The 20,427-nt window shown below is 46.3% G+C and overlaps 1 protein-coding gene across 5 annotated transcripts in view; it reads left to right on the forward strand.

Annotated features, from left to right (window-relative positions):
- The window catches only part of LOC137431519 (arf-GAP with GTPase, ANK repeat and PH domain-containing protein 1), a 709,868-nt gene that overhangs the window by 514,608 nt on the left and 174,833 nt on the right, over positions 1-20,427 (forward strand). For all 5 annotated transcript variants that reach the window (XM_078782192.1, XM_068122904.2, XM_068122907.2 and 2 more), the window contains one exon: positions 712-873. In XM_078782192.1, the coding sequence (XP_078638318.1) occupies positions 712-873 (162 nt within the window). The remainder of the gene's footprint in view (positions 1-711; positions 874-20,427) is intronic.

The following is a 20,427-nucleotide window of genomic DNA, read 5'->3' on the forward strand; positions in this document are numbered from 1 at the left end:
CTCTTTCATTTTGGTTGATGTGAGGTTTTATAAAATTGTGGCAAGAAGTAAATTGCATCATGATAGTATCACTTAATATGGAAGCCTGCTGTTGGCTTAATGGTTAAGGTTGCTGGCTTGAGAAATTAGGGTCCTGAGTTTGAGCCCCCGTCATCCATTGAATTAACACCAGGTGGGGGTTGACTCAGCCTGTCATACCTCGGAGAACAGCAAAATGAGTAACAGATGACTGGTGATTGAGAGGCATTGCATCAGCGGAAGCCGTGCCCCCAGAAAATGATTTAACCAATAGCGACACTCTGCACACGAACCACCACCACTTAATATGGAATCTAAATCATGGTTTTTAACACTGTTAATATATTTTTAAAAATTTGGTCATAATCTTCACTGACCTAAAAGGACTTGTTAGTGCATGCATGGCCCTTTTATAACAACTGAACCACCTTTAGACCCACCTTTAAAGGCCATTTTTCCTCGCAGAGCAGGAGTTGGCCTTTTTCGGGCACCTTGGTCCCCTTTTTGAAGCAATGTTTGAAGCCTTTTATAATAACTGAAGGCATTAATTTACCTTTAAAACGGTTTGGTATTCTATCTTGTTTTTTGTTTATTTTTTTGCCTTGTTCTATCTATGTCTGTTCTTCTTTTTCATCCTGTGGGTGGGTGCACTTATTGGTTTGTATAATTGTAAGCTTTGACTCTTCTTTTCAGGCGATGGCTGGAAATGGCACAGATCCCTGCAATGACTGCTCTTCGTCCATTCCTTTGACACCTAATACAAGCCAACGCGAGCTGCGTCTCGATTCAATTTCCACATCTGGGGTGCCAACTCCTGCACACAAGCCCTCCAAGTGGCGGTCGAATATCTTTGCCGTATGTAATCTGTCTAATTATACCCACCAACTGGTCACTCATACATGACCTCATACATGTGTATGTATGTGTGTGTGTGTGTCTGTGTGTGTGTGTGTGTGTGTGTGTGTGTGTGTGTGTGTGTGTGTGTGTGTGTGTGTGTGTGTGTGTGTGTGTGTGTGTCTGTGTGTGCACGCATTTACAGCCGATGAAAAACACAGAACCTCCACTGTCTGATGCTATATGTCAGCTGCTGCACTGCTAACTGCAGCATGTCAGCCTACATGGCTTTGGAAGCCTTTTTTGGCAGAGTGTTAGCTCACCTATTGTGGAAAGGAATCTATCTGCAGACGCTTTTCTGCCTTCCTGGCCATCATCTCTGTTGAGAGATTCATTTCCGATGTCAAAATATATTTCATCAAATATTATAACAAAGCTAAGGTCATGGTCAAACAAATAGGGCTGCAGATTATTGTTAAAAAGTGCCTTAAAAATGGCGGAACTGTCAACTAGCTTCCTACCAGCTACTTTTGGTATTTTTATAAAGTAGGGGCCTTGACAAGTTCGCAAACCAAAAATACCCAGAATACCTCTGGGGGAACATGCTTAAATGACGTTATCGAAATGGCTGCCAAAATTGTAAAGTTTGGCATTGCGTACAGGTGCTGACGTGGTACCTAACCGTTTATATAGTAGTTTTACTGTCAAGAGAAAAAACATCAGCCTTTTCCTGGGATGAACACTTTCATTTGTGGAGAACCAGAGAATAAAAAGAAAGGAATAAAACTTACAGCCGCAAATATGAAACCAGCAGAAGTTCGTGAGAATGTGCTCACAACAATGGTTCTGATTACAAAAATGATTCCCAAATACTTCACCGTGCAGTTAGTATTGTTACAGACGCGGCTTAGATGTTATTTACCGAGCGGTTTGGTATGACCACGTCTGCACAAGTTACCCGATTATACCCGAACGTTGACTAATCGCGCTACGCTAGATCAATGAAGGAAAAGACACACGGCTGGGATTAAAATGACATGACACCAGGGATACGGTTCTCAAGACCTCCGGAGGAGATTATATTAAGGCGGAAGGTTAGATTACAACTACAAGAGGGACATCATAGAAAGACAGGCACTTAGACACACTCTTATATTAACCCCAACAGACGACAGATAAACGGGACAAAAGGCTGACTCACACGGGGATTGATGGCAAGGAAAGCGGGTATCGATGGCTCAAGGTGCACTCTTGGCTCAAGGACAGGGTACAGTACGGTCCAGTAGATGCAGGGAGGTCACAGCGCTCGGAGGTCACGACTGGTTCTTCCTCTTCAAGCTTGGAGCGCATCTCACGTCACGTCCGGTAAGTGGCCGCGTATATCCGGCGGGGAGTGACACGCCCTCGGCTCGTTAGCTCCGCCCCAGATGGAATCGGCACGTTGCTTCTCATTGGGTGCGTGCTGGGGGGGGGTTACCGGCTCCGCCCTTGACGAGGGGCTGACAAGGAGCCCCTTCGTGGTAACCCCGTCGGAGCGCATCGTCAATGGCGGCTAACCGAGCCGGTGTGAGGACGCACACTCCTCCGCGCAGCGCCGTTGTTGTAGTTGTTGTTGTAATTGTTGTTGTTGTAGTTGTAGTTGTTGTTGTTGTTTGGGGAAGAAGATGGGAAGAGGTATGGGAAGGTCCTAAACTCACTACTGGTGCCATATAATCACATTCTGGTGCAACGAAGAGTCGGAATTAATGGAAACGAGTCCTTAACTGACATAGACTAAGAATAACTAGCAAGATGTCCGAAAGTTGTCGACGTGAGATGCGGTGGACCTGGGCACGACATTTAATGGGGGAAAAAGGGGAAGGTCGGTTCTACAGAGTGTTGTTTACAGACAATGGGACTAGGGAATGGGGGATTGGGGATAGTTGGGGAGTATTGGGGAAATAGGGGAATATTTACAAGCGGATATGGAGGCCAAATTCCATATTCGCAACAGTATTATTCGCAGAGACATAGAAAAATTACAACCAACAACTGAATACCCTAATACCCAAGAAATTGATCTTAATGCATCAGCTGCGTTTAATTTAAATATTATTTAAATATTTAAATTAAATTATTAAATTAATTTAAATGCATTTAAATGCATTGCATGCATGCATGCATTTGCAATGCATGCATTTAAATTAATTTATTATTTAAATATTATTTTAAATATTATTAAATAGAATTAATAATATTATTTTGAAATATTATTAAGTATTAATATTATTAAATAGAATATTTAAATCAGATGCTGGTATCATTTTATTACAGATCAGGACACAGGGACCCTCAATGTAAAAATTAAATACAAAAACTTAATAAAAATGGAGGCCATCTTGATGACGTCACTTGAACATGTTCCCCCAAGGGGATTCTGGGTATTTTTGGTGTGTGAAGTAGTCAGGGCCCATACTTTATAAAAAATATCAAAATTAGCTGGTAGGAACCCGGTTGCCACTTCACCCTCATTTTCATGCTCAATCTGCAGCCCTAAAAGCTTGTCAAACTAATACACAAACCAACATGGTGCTTAGGCCAAAGCTCATGGCCATACAAAAAAAGTCTGAACCTTGAGCGAAATATCTTGAAAAATAAGCGATGCACCAAGTTCTAATCTGGTGTGTGGGTGTATCTAGGCACAAGGAAGAAAGCTGTTTAAAATTGGGTCGCCACGTCAAAATCCAAGATGGCCGCCGCCATGTATGTCTGAACCTTGTGAGATGAATATCTTGAAAAATAAGCGAAGTACCAACTTATAATCTGGTATGTGGGTGTATCTAGGCACAAGGAAGAACGCTATTGAAAATTGGGTCGCCACGTCAAAATCCAAGATGGCCGACGCCATGTATGTCTGAACCTTGTGAGATGAATATCTTGAAAAATAAGGGAAGTACCAACTTCTAATTTGGTGTGTGCGTGTATCTCGGCATAAGGAAGAACGCTATTGAAAATTGGCTCGCCATGTCAAAATCCAAGATGGCCACCACCATATATATGTCTGAACCTTGTGAGCGAAATATCTTGAAAAATAAGCGAAGTACCAACTTATAATCTGGTGTGTGGGTGTATCTAGGCATAAGGAAGAAGCCTATTGAAAATTGGGTCGCCACGTCAAAATCCAAGATGGCCGCCTTGCGTCTTCCACTTTGTCAACTCGCATCACTTCACCGACGGGGGACCTAGGCGTAACGCTTGTTGTGGTTAAAAGGTTTAAAAGCGCTCCTGGTAAAATGTGGCCGGAAATCTGGATCGTGACCAGAAGAGGTGGAGCGAGGAAGAAGAGATGGGAGGAGATCGTGAAAAGACGTTTTGGTTGAAGCTCCGGACCGATTGGTGGAGCGTACAGGGTGAGTGGACCCTGCGTCCTTGAAAGGAAGTTTGGGCGATAGGAGATATCGCCGGAGTGCTGTGGAGCCTGGGTATTCGGGTATCCTCATTGAGGTTCCAGAGTATCCTTGCCTCAAAGCCCGGGTTCGAGTGAAAGCCGTCCGCCATCTTCGCCACGCGCGCAACCTGCAGTGAACAGGTTTTTGTCGCGTCGGCCGGGCATTATTCCTCGGTGGGTTGCCGGGGACGGCTGTGCAAGAAAGGGGCTTTTGAGGATTATACGGAGACTCGTTGATTGAACCGCAAACGTGTACGTCGGAGCGTGTCTTTGGGAGGTTTCCCATTCCACCGCTATTGTGCTGGGTGTGGATCACGTGACCTGCGGGTTGCTTCGATCGTCCATGCCTCAATTGATTGTGATCGGACATTGATCCAACGATCGCTGGAGCGAATCGACCTCGCCTTGGAGGGGTACAGAGACATTGGGGGAGTACTGTGAGTTTGGGTTAAAGGACGAGATAAGGTGGTACCATCTTAAAAATAGTGATTGTAGGGCGAATTGTTATTATTATTTGTGTCGTGATTCCGGTGTGATTTATAATATATTATTGTTTGTTCATAACCCTTGGTGTGGTTTCATTATTGATTTGATTGATTTCAACCAAGGATAACATAACTTTCTGCCGGGGACCCTCTCGGGGTTCGGAGGTTTACCGAGACCAGAGGATAGGGGAGGACCCCGTAACAGAAATTGGGGGCTAGTCCAATTGACTCGTGGACTTGACATTGGGTCTGCGTCCGGGATATAAATTCCCTAGATTTAGTCTGGGTAAGAATTCCTTAACATTCCCAAATTTGGAACTTGTGTCCAACATTCCCAAAACAAAAAATGTAAAAAAAGATTTTTTTTTTTTTTAAACATTTCTTGTGTGAAGGTTAACAGGTGTTAACAATCGTCACCATGGAGTTTGACGCAGTGAAGTTTGCAGTGACCCCGAGTGAAGCACAGTTCAGAGCGTTAGTAAAATCGGACCTCGGGAAATTGGCCAAACATTTTAGCTTGGACGTCCGAACTAATATGAGGAAGGCAGAGATGCAGACAGTGGTGATACAATCTATGGTGGGATTAGGAACATGGGAAGAGGTAGCCCCGAATTGGTTACCCGAGGAACCAGAAGAGGTGGAGCTCCGGAAACTGGAGTTGTAATTGCAGAGCGAGGAAAGAAGAGCAGAACAGGAACGAGAACTCCAGGAAAGGTTAAAAGCAGAGGAAAGGAAAGCAGAAAAGGAAAGAGCAGAACAGGAACGAGAACTCCAGGAAAGGTTAAAAGCAGAGGAACGAGAACTCCAGGAAAGATTAAAAGCAGAGGAAAGGAAAGCAGAAGAGAGAAGAGAGGAGAAACAAGCAGAGGAAAGGAGAGTGGAATGAGAACTCCAGGAAAGATTAAAAGCAGAGGAAAGGAAAGCAGAAGAGAGAAGAGAAAAGAAACAAGCAGAGGAAAGGAGAGTGGAACTAGAACTCCAGGAAAGGTTAGAAGAGAAGAAAGCAGAGGAAAGGAGAGTGGAAAGAGAACTCCAGGAGAGGTTAGAGGAAAAAAAAACAGAGGAGAGAAAAGCCAAAAGGGAGTTAAGGGATCGTGAAATGGCCCTTAAGCAGGAAATTAAACTCAAGGAGCTGGATGTAATGAAAGAACGGGGAGAGGTACCATCCATGCTGACTGGTTCGACACCTAGTCAGAACACCTGGGATGTTGGCAGACATGTGAGGCTGGTTCCACCCTTCAATGAAAAGGAGGTAGCCAAGTTTTTTCCACACTTTGAGAAAGTGGCTCGACTGTTAAACTGGCCTGAGGAGCACTGGTCCATACTAGTGCAAAGTGTTCTGGTGGGTAAAGCTCAAGAGATTTAATCTGCTTTACCGATTGACCAATGTGCAGATTACGAGGCATTGAAGAAACACATTCTCAAAGCCTATGAATTGGTCCCGGAAGCTTACCGGCAAAAATTCCGGAATGCCAGAAGGAGGGAGAGTGAGACCCATGTGGAATTTGCCAGATTGAAGGAAACCATGTTTAATAGGTGGTGTGATTCAAAAGGAGTGGGGAAAGACTTCGAACTATTGCGACAATTGATCCTGGTGGAGGAATTCCAACAGTGTGTCCACGAGGACATTAAAGTACATCTGGAGGAAAGGAAAGTACCAAAGTTGTATGAGGCAGCAACCATGGCAGATGACTATGCCTTAACACACAGGATGGGGTTCCACAGACCGAACTCCTCGCCCAGACCTAGCCAGGGGAGCTATGGTACATCAGGGGCGGAGAATGAAAAATCCATGGGGGCGGCCTCGAGATGAAAATGAGGACCACGCTGACACCACGACTTCTAGAAATCCGAAGACTGCGGTTCCAAGACAGACCTATCGTCCGGGGGGCTCGAGGCAGACCGCCGCCCCCATGCCTTGGCAGACTACGTGGTTCTCCTCCGGGCCTACTTGCACTTTTTGCCATAAACTTGGACGCTTGATGTCCAACTGTTATGCTCTGGGAAAGGAAAATCAGGAGCGGAGTTCATTAGTACGACTCCAAATGCAATGGCCATTGTGAGAAATCGCCCTCAAAAGGGTTACCAACCATTTATTTCAGAGGGGTTTTTGTCACTGGATGGAGCCTTGACTAACCGGAGACCTGTTAGGATATTGAGGGACACAGGAGCACATCAATCTTTAATGCTTGAAGGCATCTTGCCATTGTCCGAGGAGACGGCAACTGGGGATAGTGTTCGTTTACAGGGGATTGGTGGCTGTGTTAGAGCTCCACTTCATGTCATCCATTTGGAGTCCGATTTGGTGTCAGGACCGGTCACCGTCGGTTTACAAGCCACTCTTCCTGTAGAAGGAGTATCTTTTGTTATCGGGAATGATTTGGCCGGTGGCCAAGTTTCTGGTAACCCGATGTTTGCTGAAAAGCCTAGTAGGAAGCGCCCTGAAGAGAAGAGGAAATACCCTGAGACTAAGTGTCGGCACACGCAGGTCAGGGATGGAGGCAATATTGGTAAGCTCTTTGTAGGGGGACTGAACTTCAAAACAAAGGAAGAGGTTCTGGAGTCTGCCTTCAGCAAATATGGACTGCTTTTGGAAGTGATGCTGATAAAAGACAGGGAAACACAAAAGTCAAGAGGGTTTGGCTTTGTCACGTTTGAAAACTCAAAGGACGCCAGAGTTGCAGAAAAGGATCTGAATAGCAAGGAGTTGGATGGTCGGACCCTCACAGTAGGGAAGGCATTTCCTCGGGGTCGAGCGGGCTACAGAGGAGGACCACGGAGTAGTGGTGGTGGTGGCCGCAATCGATATTATTATGGAGGTTTCCAGAGTTATGGCAGCTCCCGAAGGAAGGATTATCAGAGCAGTGGCCGAGAAGGAGACCGCCATTCATGTGACTACAGTGACAAGTGGTCCAACCGTGATTGTGAGGAAAGTTAGAAAGAGTGGAAGCACTGAATGCTGCGGAGCAGCCGAGCCAAGATTCCGACACGGATTAACCGTGAACGCCACGTTCCTAAAGGTGTCCATGTAGTGAACTTTCCTACACGGATTAACTGTGAACTCCACGTTCCTAAAGGCGTCCATGTAGTGAACTTTCCTACACGGACTAACCGTGAACTCCACGTTCCTAAAGGCGTCCATGTAGTGAAAATGTCCAGGCCTCACCACCCAACCACCATGGAACCTGGCCCTCAGCTCGGCCTCCCAGAGAATGTGCTATCGAGTTGCTTGACTTTGGATTTTTGATCAACCCCTTAACCCTCATTCAAAAGAAACTAAAAGTAAAAATCAGAGGTCGATGAGATGGAGTTTGGCTTTGCAGGGGTAACTTGGAAATTGAACATGTAAAGGGCAGGGACAATGTCGTTGCTGATGCTTTGGCCAGAGTGAATTAACTTTGGAAATCTCTGTAAGTTTTTCGAAGTTGTTGCTTTATTTTTGGGAAAACATTGATTACTTGGGTTGGTTTCAAGAATTTGCCTATAAAGAAAGTTTTCGCTGTGTTCAAACTTTCTTTCTTGAGGGGGGGAAGTGTTACGGATTCGGCCCTAATTATGGTTGTTATTGTTATCATTGTTGGTTCTAGATATTATGCTTATTGTGGCTTAAGGGAAAGGGTTATTGTGGTTAAAAGGTTTAAAAGCGCTCCTGGTAAAATGTGGCCGGAAATCCGGATCGTGACCGGAAGAGGTGGAGCGAGGAAGAAGAGGCGGGAGGAGATCGTGAAAAGACGTTTTGGTTGAAGCTCCGGACCGATTGGTGGAGTGTACAGGGCGAGTGGACCCTGCGTCCTTGAAAGGAAGTTCGGGCGATAGGAGATATCGCCGGAGTGCTGTGGAGCCTGGGTAGTCGGGTATCCTCATTGAGGTTCCGGAGTATCCTTGCCTCAAAGCCCGGGATTCGAGTGAAAGCCGTCCGCCATCTTCGCCACGCGCGCAACCTGCAGTGAACAGGTTTTTGTCGCGTCGGCCGGGCATTATTCCCCGGTGGGTTGCCGGGGACGGCTGTGCAAGAAAGGGGCTTTTGAGGATTATACAGAGACTCGTTGATTGAACCGCAAACGTGTACGTCGGAGCACGTCTTTGGGAGGTTTCTCATTCCACCGCTATTGTGCTGGGTGTGGATCACGTGACGTGGGTTGCTTCGATCGTCCACGCTTCAATTGATTGTGATCGGACATTGATCCAACGATCGCTGGAGCGAATCGACCTCGCCTTGGAGAGGTACAGAGACATTGGGGGAGTACTGTGAGTTTGGGTTAAAGGACGAGATAAGGTGGTACCATCTTTAAAATAGTGATTGTAGGGCGAATTGTTATTATTATTTGTGTCGTGATCCGGTGTGATTTATAATATATTATTGTTTGTTCATAACCCTTGGTGTGGTTTCATTATTGATTTGATTGATTTCAACCAAGGATAACATATCTTTCTGCCGGGGACCCTCTCGGGGTTCGGAGGTTTACCGAGACCAGAGGATAGGGGAGGACCCCCCCCCCCCCCCCCGTAACAATCTGTACTTTTTTTTTTTTTTTCAGGAACATCACTGAGCCCCAGACAACATCCAGCTGTAGTTTGTTTGTTGTAATATTCCCATGGATGGTTTTTTAATATAACAAAGGTTCTTCTTTACAATTCCTGCTGTTCCAATTATCACTGGTACAATTTCAGTGGTCTTCAGCTTCCAAGGTCTTTTGATTTTATTTTGGAGAACCTCCTGGTATTTGGTCATTTTCTTGATTTCTGTGTTCAGGCCAAAACTGCTGGGTTGCTTTTCATTTCGTGACATTTAGTGATTATCAACTCATTTAGTGATTGCTTTTGGTTCATGTTTCCATGAGTTTTCTTGGGATATTGAAATTTATGCAGATGTGCCAGTGGATGATTATACATACTTTGTTGTCCCTTTGTGTGTTCAGCTGTTATGACATGAGTTTTTTTTTTTAAACATCCCAAGAGGAGGTGACGCATGCATTCTGTTTATACCTTGCAGAACCTACACATGTCTGACTCAATCCCACCATATTCTTAAAATTATTAGTATTAGCTACTTTTGTCTTGAGCATTTCTTCTGATTCGTTCTCCATCCAAGTTGAGCTGACCTCTTCTTAGCCATTTAAATGAGCATACTTTGTCGATGCTGTCTAACTATTTTAATGCCTCCACAGACAAAGTCGCTGGAGGTATTATGTTTTTAGGTTGTCTGTCCGTCTGTGCTTCTGTTAGTCCGTCCTTCATTGGTTTTCTTTACCACGATAACTCGAGGACTAATGCAGGGATCGAAGTCAAACTTAGTACAAGTATGTATAATGACTCAAAGATGAGCTGATTAGATTTTTGGGTCGAGATGTCAAAGGTCAGAGGTCCCATTAGGTAATAAGTCTGTTCCCGAGTTAACTTGTGAACCAGTGATGGGATTTTGACCAAACGTGATATAAGTACAGTCGGATCCTGACATTCACGGGGCATACATTCCTGGAAAATGCTGCAAATGTTGAATCCACTAATGGGCAGGGAATGCATTGTTTCATTGGAAAAATTGGGGATTAGGTCCCTGGCAGTTTCTGATTCATAAGGGAAAAATAAAAAATTCTGTGAAAAACCGGCAATTTATCTGCAAAACTTGCGAATACGCCAATATATATATATTTCATGCACCACCACTTGGACCTCTTCATTGGATCGGAAAGTGGTTCCTCCAAGCGCCTCTTTAAGTGGCCCAAGATGTGGTAATCCGAAGGGGCGAGGTCTGGCGAGTAGGGTGGATGAGGAAGACAATCAAAATGCAGGACCTCGATTGTTGCAGCTGTAGTGCGGGCAGTATGGGGCCGAGCATTGTCATGCTGCAGCAAAACACCGGTAGTGAGTAGTCCATGACGTTTTGATCTGATTGCTGGTTTCAGATTATTTTAAGGAGGTCGCAGTATGATGCAATGGTGACTGTGGTCCCTCTTGGCATGTAATGCTGTACAAGTGGGCCTCGGCTATCCCAGAAGAGCGTCAGCATTACTTTTCCAGCGGATGGCTGTGTGCGGAATTTTTTGGGCTTCAGTGAAGTTGAATGGCGCCACTCTTTGCTTGCCCTCTTCGTTTCTGGCTGAAAGTAGTGGACCCAACTTTCATCCCCAGTCATTACGTGCTGTAAGAAAGCGTCGCCTTCTGTTTTGTAACGTCACAGAAGTTCTTCATATGCGTCCACTTGCTGTTCTTTCAGTTTGGGTGTGAGTTGTCTAGGCACCCACATTGCAGACACCTTGCGGAACCCCAGCACATTGTGAATGATATGGTGTGCTGAACCATGGCTAATGTTAAATTCAGAGACCACTTCATCCAAAGTAATGTGACAGTTTTCCCTTAGCACGTGCTCAAAACCTGCAGCCATTTTTGGTGTGTCGGCTGTGTGAGGCCAGCCCGAGCGAGCAGCGTCTGCCACACTGGAAACTCCACTTTTAAACTTCCTGTCTCAGTCGTACACCTGCTGCAGCGATAAACATGTCACCATATTGCATCTTCATTCTGCGATGGATTTCACTGGGATTCACACCCTCACTTACCAAGAAACCAATGACAGAACGTTGCTCCTCCCTGTGCATGCTTCGAAGTGAGCTGCCATCTTGGAACTGCTCTACTGACGTCATTTGCTCAATGTTGCCAGATCTAGTCTCTGTACCCTGATCTAAAACAAGCAAAACATGACTCTTACCCATAGATATAACATATGTCGTCTACAACTACACACATTACTTTCTCGAATTTATAACGCCATTTTAAGGTTACCTATTGACTGGCCCTCGTGTGTTTGTTTGTGTTTGTGTGTGTGTGTGTGTGTGTGTGTGTATGTGTGTATGTGTGTGCGCGCGCGTGCGTGCACTGGTGGGGTATTTTTCATTGAGCTTTTTACTTCACAGTATGCAATAATATAAATTACAATTTTTAAAAGGTAGATATCGATTGAGGTTTTTATGTTTTTTACATATATGTTTACGGTTTAATATGTAAATTTTCATTTACAGATGTTTTCCGACGGTTCTGTGTTTTCTCCCGGTGTACCGACTTCAATGTCTGATGATTTTATCATGATTTTATCAGTTAGTCAGTCAGTGGTTTGAAAGAGCTTTATATATTATAGGGTAGCAGGATAGCTGTTTTTCAGCTGCCTCGGGGAGTTAGTTCCCTGCCCTATGTGAGTACCAGGCTCAGCTGGCTCCGGCTGACAATACCTAATATGAGCCCTTTGTCCAGGGTAACGGACCTCCACTGCCTTGTGGGGGGAGGGGGCTCTTTAGGCTCAGGCTATGAGGAGGACACTCAGATATCAAACCGCACCTGTAGGTCAGCCTGGGCAGCGTTGCATCGTGGATAAATGTACCCATGATAGTCAGTGGTGGCATCGATTTCATCTGCAGACAGCTGTGTACACTTTGGAATGTCCACTATGCAGCCACCATCATACCGCCGAATTGGCCAGTCTGCTGCACCTATATGCATCAGACTTCGCACTTAATGCACCTGCAGCCGACGATGCTCATAGGAATGGAGAGCGGGAGAGGTAGAGCACACACCTGTATCACTTTAATTGCTTCTCTGGGCAGGTTTTCTCCCTTCATTGGCACCAGCTCACCTGCTATGCTAGTGAGCACGCCAACTAAGGGAAGAGGTTCATCTTCATTCATTGTAAGTTCATTGGAAGCGACTATGCAATATGTGTATATATATATATATATATATATATATATATATATATATATATATATATATATATATATATATATATATATATATATATATATATATATATATATATATATATATATATATATATATACGTATATGTATATGTATACGTATATATATATGTATATATATATGTATATATATATATATATATATATATATATATATATATATATATATATAAGTTACGGTTTTTAGAACATTCACTAGTAAATGTTTCCCTTATGAATGTTCCTCTGTAAATATCCCCATCAATTGGCTTGTTAAAGATCGCACCCTAGTTAGTCCATGTACAACACGTAGCGAACCATAGGACCTCTCCGTAGTTATTTCATTATTATGTGTTTCAGTTAAGGATCTGTTCCCAATAGTTGAATCTGCGTTGCATTAATCAAATGCGATAAGCCCCTTTCAATTTCCCCAATCGCCTCACCCGCGTCTCCGCAAAGTAATGGTCAAGCAGCGTTCGCTGCTCCTTGCCTTGATGCGGATGTTGGCCCCAAACCGCCATTAGCCATGCGGTCAATATATATATACAGACTTGGCATTTAATATGGAATATATTTTTTTCTTGACTTGGGTTTACTTTCTGAACTCGGTATATCAATCTGGTGAGTTTCTTTTATGCTTCGGTGATTTCTTTGTTAAAAGAACCATGTCACTGATTGTCTGTCGCAGCAAGAAGTCAATAACAGGATTATATCACAGGTGGCGTGACAAAATGTACGGACAGGTACATTTGACGATTGGCTTCACAGTCGGGTATATAAGGGTTGTTGCGTTCTGTATTAGTGGAAAACAACTGCTGCACGTCCACAAAAGTTATTGGCGCTTCCCCTGGAGATGGTCCGTCAACTCAACAATGCTGTTTGTCATTTAGTGGTGGCTTTACGAAATTCCGGCATGAAACAGCGTGCTATTGCTCGGCAGTATGGCATCACTCAAGTTCAGGTGTCAAAGATCCTGAAACGAAATTCTCAGAGAGGTGTCCCTACTCCAATACCGAGGCCAGGACATCCCCGCAGAACCACAAGGATGGATGATCGCCAGCTGCACCGGTTAGTCCGCAATGGCCGTACCAAGTCAGCTAAACGGCTTAGGGCTGAGTGGCAGCAACTGACAAATGTGCCTGTATCCAGAAGGCTAGTCAACCAACGACTGGTTCAAGCAGGCTATCGTGCCAGGCGTCCCCTGAGAAAGCCACGCCTGACCAGACAACACCGCCAGCGCCGATTGCAGTGGGCCAGAGAGCATCGTCAATGGCAGCCAGGACACTGGAATCACGTGATCTTCAGTGACGAGTCTAGAATTCTGGTCTATCGTCAAGATGGCCGCGTCCGAGTGCGCAGACAAGTGCATGAAGCCTACAACAAAGATTGTATAGTGCCAAGAGTCCAAGCTGGAGGTGGTGGGGTGACCGTTTGGGCTGCTTTTCATGCAGGGGGCAAAACTGACATGGATGTTCTGAATGGAAACCTGAACCAGTTCAAGTACAGGGCCATTCTGGAAGAAACATTGCTTCCATTTGCTCGTGCAGCCTTTCGAGGAAACTTTGTCTTCCAAGATGATAATGCACGGCCTCATCGTGCTCGCATGATCCAATACTTTCTGGCTGACCGTGGTGTAGAACATATGGAGTGGCCTGCCATGTCTCTGGATATGAATCCGATAGAGAACTTGTGGGCAGAATTAACGCGTCAAATCAACCACTTGGACCAGCAGCCGACCTCTGTGCGTGAATTGCAGCAGGCTATTTACTACCACTGCATGGCAAGCGATTCCTGTCCAAACCTTGGCAAAGCTCGTGAACAGCATGCCTCAACGTGTACGTGCTCTCCTGAATGCTCGTGGGGGTTACACAAAGTACTGAACTGTAATTTTACTGTCCGTAATCCCAGTCATAATATAACTTTTGTTTTTGCGAAAAAATTTTTTGGCTAATGTGCAAAATAAAGAGGTACTTCTGGAAAACGTACAGAAGTTTAACACAGTACTGTCCATGAATTGAGTTCGATATCAGTTTACATCACTTTCAAGGATCAATTTATTTGTTTCGGAATGTCAAATGTGGTTTTTGTTTCTTTTAAAGGTCACATTAACAAAATCTAGAATAATTTCAACATAATTCCAATGAACTTTTGGTTCTAAGACATCTTGAAAAGTAAGTTCACCCCCACAAAAAAAAAAAATTCCATATTAAATGCCAAGTCTGTATATATATATATATATATATATATATATATATATATATATATATATATATATATATTGTTACGGACCGCGGATAAGATGTTTTGCCGAGCGGATGGCGCCACGGCCCTAACAGTTACCCCGACTAACCCGATTCCTGAACGTTGGCCAAAATCGCGCCACAGATATTCAATATGGAAACCTCTAAAGCGACCGAATGTGAAGAGGAAGAAGAAGACGTATAGAAGAATAACAGGATTTATTATTACACACACTAAAGCAAAAGGAGCAGTCAAGGTTATATACAGGGAAAATGGAAAAAGCAGGTGACACAGTGAAAATACTAGCTTATCTAACAGGCTTAACTTATTCCCTGGGACAAGACAAACAAAACAAACTCACGTACACAAGAAGGATGGAATGGCAGGAATGAATGCTGGAAGGAGGAATGGGAAGGTTCAGCTGGGGCAGATGGTTCGGGCTTGATCCCGCACGGGACGTCGGGCTGGACCTCGACGGCCACCGATGCCACCGCAATCTGTCGTGTGCGTGGGATCACGGGTCGGAGCTGCTTGGTGGAGCCGACGCGCTGGTGGGGGGTCTGGCGTGACGGGTTCTCTCCTCTCTCTTTCTTAGTCCAACCCAGTCCAACAACTTCCTCTCTTGCTTAGTCCAACAACAACTTCCAGGCTTTTCGGTGTTCTGGTCTCCTCCCTCCTCCACTCTCTCTGGGGGCCTCTGCCTCGGGTTATATAAGCCCCACCCTTGACCCTTTTGCGAACCTCACCCAAACGTTCTCTCTCCGCCCTCTAAAGCCAACCCCTCGTTCTGGGTTGGTCGGCAAGGGCTGGTTCACTCCTCCCCTCTATGACGAGGTGGAGACACGCCCTTCTTCCCCGACCTTGCCTCGTGGCCAATGGTGGTTTTGGGGGCGAACAGTTGGTAATTGCAGCAAAGTGGACGGCAGATGAAATGCAGCAAAGTGGACGGCAGATGAAATGCAGCAAAGTGGACGGCAGATGAAATGCAGCAAAGTGGCTAAACCTGGCACTTGGAAGATGCCATGTCGGAGGGATCTACTTTATTTAATGCAGTGCAATGGAGTGTCAAATTAATGGAAGACAAATCCTTAGCCTAATACACATAATAAGGATATAACTACTGAACATGGATATATGGTGTCCTTCGTGTATGCTTTATGGAATTAACTACGGGAACGCCCTTTGACCTTTATACAACACTGGAGTAAGGAGGGCGATATTTTTACAACTATTTACACAACAACAACAAAACAAAAAAAACCATTCTTATATCCACAACACTGCACCCTCCTCCTCTTAGGCACGTCCCGGGCCTCTTACCTTAACTTTTAGTGTGGCATGTAGGTGTAGTTCCCTCTACATTTAACCTGACCCTGAGTGCGACAGTTTTAAAACATAAATAAATATGTCCCGCTGCTCCATTGCACCCTGCCTCAGATTCACGCCCACAGCTAACCGAATTGCGGAATGGTCTTCAAACTATACATTTACGGTGGGGGCGCATTATTTACAATGACTCTACTTTTATTTACAAAATGTAACCCAGGACCTGTGATTGTTCTTTTGGGGGGGGAGACAGTCTGCTCTGCATCGATGCACCATGAAAGCACCCAAAAACGCACCAAAGCACCCTCAAGCACCAATCGGTGCACAGTCACTACAATTCATGAATAAAAATAACCAAACAACCCCTAACCCTGGTGCTGGTCTTCCTCTTCGGCTCCCTCTGCTGGCCATGTTATCTTCCAGGTGTTATCTTCTTTGCTGGCGGCCTATTTGCAATAAAAGTGCACAAACGTGTCCATCTCTTTTATTTATGGCCCACAGGGGGCCGACTATGTATGGCTCACCTGTGGGGCATCGGTGCCCTGTGGCCAAGGTCCGCCAGCAAGATCTCGGGCCTTCACGGCCGGTTCCAGCAGAGGGGCCATGCCCCAACCCATGGGGTCCATAATTGGTGCTCAGCCACAGACATGTGGTCCATAAGGTGGTGCATCGATGCAGACAGCTGTGGTTGCGAGAGGTTCGGGCGCCCAATGGCGGACTCACGCACGCTCCCCTCGGCGCCCAGTGGCGCACAGGTCCTCATGTGGGAGACAAAGGGGGGAAAAGACAGATGAGCGAGGGGTAAGGTCACAAGGGTACACATCAATAAGGCAATGCAAGGCGAAGTGCGTACGGAGAGCGAAGTGAGAAAGCTCGTCCCTACCGTACGTCACCCCCCCTGTCACCTACTCTACCCTTGCCCTTACCCCATATTTACAAAATCTACACCTTTACAAATTCGTCACTACTGTCACGTCTCCCCATATCTCTTCTATACCAAATTCGTCACCACAATCCCTCTATCCAAAATTTGCCATCACCCAATTCATCATCAATCCTCATAAGGAGGAAGAGATGGAACACAGCACAATGTCACACCCACGTCATGATGCGTCTCACATTCCAAACATTTGCACATTAAAATAAAAATAATAAAACATGGCATGGTGTGGAGTTACGTCACCTCAGGTGAGTGGATGTAGATGGTGCGAGGAGATCTCCATCCTAACTACCTTCTAAATGACTTTAATACTCTTTACTCTACCCGGGGTCTTTCCCTGCCAATCCATTGGCCAACTTATACTATGGGTTCTAAAAACCAATTCCCATTGGCCAAACTGTGGTGCTTCTCAATTTGGGGTCTCACTCCCCCGATGCAACTCCCTGTGCCCTTGCACAATTTCAGGACTGGGGCGTGTAGCTCTCCCAGCAGGCCTACCCACCTGCACACCACCACTGCAGTTGCCACCCGAGCTTACCTAGCTCCTCACCCTAACCTATCTAACTGGGGAAGGCCCCTCCTGGCTCTGTCACCCCACTCGGTGCCCTCTGGCACTGGGCTACCCGGGTCCGTCCTCCGGATCCTCGGGCCCCATCCACAACAACTACCGGCTCCCAGAGCCCACCTGCGGCCTCACCTGGCCGACATCCTAACGGTGGCGGAGTGTCAACCAACTACACACACTAACAGGCTACACGCCCAGCCATTTACACAACACTAATGCACCCATCCAAGTACCATTCTTCCACCACGCACCCCAGATGCCAATATCCAACCACAATTTACCTGTACCCTCTACCTAACTCTTACACTACCCTCCCCGGGTATTCGTGATGGGGTCCATCCTCCTTTCCCCCACCAACACCTTCGCACCATCCACTCCACTCCACAGTTTCCACCATACTCACTCCACGACCATCCATTCCAATACTCCATACCATTTATTCCATACACCTGTTTTTCCATACACCTGTTGTTGCACACCTGTGCAATCACACCTGGTGCCACCTGCACCCTCCTTCCTTCCTGGACCATTTGGTCAGCACAACTCATCACTATCACTCTCATACACTGCTCCATCCACCTGTCCAGTTGCACACCTGTGCAATCACAATACTACTCACAATCACAATCAGTTACTCATACCCTGCTCAATACACTTTTGATCCTCACACACACGGCATCATCTGAACTACCTGTTGCCCTGCTAACTTAGTGCTCCCCGGCTTCCCTTTAAACTAAGCACATACCACGTCATTATCATCCAAACTAATCTACCTGCGTCCCCACTACAGGTATTATTGTCACTACCTAATCTTAACGTTACCTATTGTCATCTTCTCTAGATCCCTATCATTATATCCTAACCCTCCCGGGCTAGTTTTCACTGCCAACCCCATAAAACTAGTGCTCCTTTGCCCCCGTTGTGAGAGATGGCAGAGTTGCCATCCCATCACATCGGGTATCTCTCACTATAAATTTTGCTCACCAAATTTCAGCCAATCAAAAATTTGCCAATCACTACCAATCATCTGCCAATCATCACTCTGCCAATCCTTTGCCAATCATCAAATTTTGTTTTTCTAATTTCGGGGCCAAAACACTATCCTCATCACCACATTCTACTCACTAGAGCCTCTCGGTGCGCCAATTCATCTCCAAAGCTCGGCTTCGCAAAGCTGAGCAATGAATGCGGGTGGTTCGTTGCCAGCGGATGGGTCCGTCCGGCATTCGGTGCAGGGAAGGCGGTCTACTCGGCCCGAGATTCCACGCACCATCGGGGCACGGGACCGTCCGATGCCCCAATCTCGGCCGGCCGGAACGCCTCAACCACAAAGGGTTGTCGTGACGACCTTTCCTACAGGGCCGCCCGTTCCGCTTAGTGGAGCACGGACACGGCCGTTCAAAGCGCGGCCCGGCGTGGATCTCGCACGGCGGTTCTTTCGAAACCGCCGCGGATCCCCGCGGCACGCAAAGCTGCCCGGTTCGCACCGAAGGCCCGATTCGGCTATACGTCGCTCTAACCGCTAACCCTGTTAGCGTCGATGCTCCATTCGCATGCTTACACCCCTCAGCCCGTTCCTTGCTCATACATCCAGCTGTCTCCATGCTCTTTGTCATTGCACCTTCCCTGACGCACCTTTCTCGCGCATCCTCTTGTGCACACTCTCCCGTTACACCCTCCGTAACACTCACTACAGGTGTGCACTCTTTCGTTACATCCTCTGTAACACTCCCCACTACGCGCTTCCATGTGCTCCCTCGCACACGTGCTACGACCAACTCACTCTCGACAGCACACTCACTCCTCGGCGCGCACTTTTTCCTCACACACCCCAGAGTCTGACATTCTCGCACACCTCCTCCTTCGCACACCGTACCTGTCACACACTTCACCAACGGCCTCTCACGAACACCCGGGTCCACATCAACCCCCAAGCCGACTGAAGCTCCCCTCACATCATATACATTTCCGAATATATCGCCACTCACCTTGGCACCTCGTCTCCGCACCTCCTTCGCCACCTGCAAACTCTTTATTTGGTTAGCGAGCACACCATCACGATTTGAGCACCGACCTTGCACATATTCCATTACTTCCTCCTTTATCTCCCTCTTAGTTTCCCTCCGTCTCTTCTTAATTTCACTCACCCCCTCTTCCACTTCCTCTAACTTTTGCTTCACCTCTTTTATTTCCCGGTGCGTCTCCTCAATCTCGTCCTCTAACGCCACCTTAACCGTTTCTATGTGCGTCCTCACCTCCCGGTCCTTTGTCTCCATTACTTCTGTCACCTCGTCCAACCTCGTTGTCAGTCCCTCACGTACCATCTGACATTCCCTCTTCGTCGCTATTAAGTCGTCTTTTAGTTCTTTTTGTGTCGCCTTTAACCCTCCTAGTACCGCAGTGTTCCTTTGTACCTGCTCCATTAACTCTGTCTGTCCCACCGTCAGCTGTTCCACCTCCTGTGTCAGGTCCTCTATGCCCCCCTGTAACCTAGCCGTTCCATTTCTCACCTCTTTCTCCATACGCTTCTCACCTCGCTTTACCTCCTCGCGTACCCCCGAGACCTCCTCGCGTACCCCCGAGACCTCCTCGCGTACCCGCGAGACCTCCTCGCGTACCCCCGAGATCTCGCTTACACCTCGTCGTATTTCCTCCTTCATCTCCTCCATCTCTTTTGTGGATGCCGCCCTCATCTGTCCTAATTCATCCCTTTGGGCATCCAATTTGGTTTCTACCCCGATTTTCACCTCCTCTATCTGCTCTCCCATTTGTTTAATTTCCCGGGCCGATTGCTCCCCCATTTCCTGCAATTTGTTTTCCATCTTGTTTTCTAACCCCTCTAACCCATTTTTCACCCCCTCTATCTG

This window comes from Myxine glutinosa, chromosome 7, assembly GCF_964187855.1.
Source record: "Myxine glutinosa chromosome 7, kmMyxGlut1.1, whole genome shotgun sequence".
NCBI lineage: Eukaryota > Metazoa > Chordata > Myxini > Myxiniformes > Myxinidae > Myxine > Myxine glutinosa.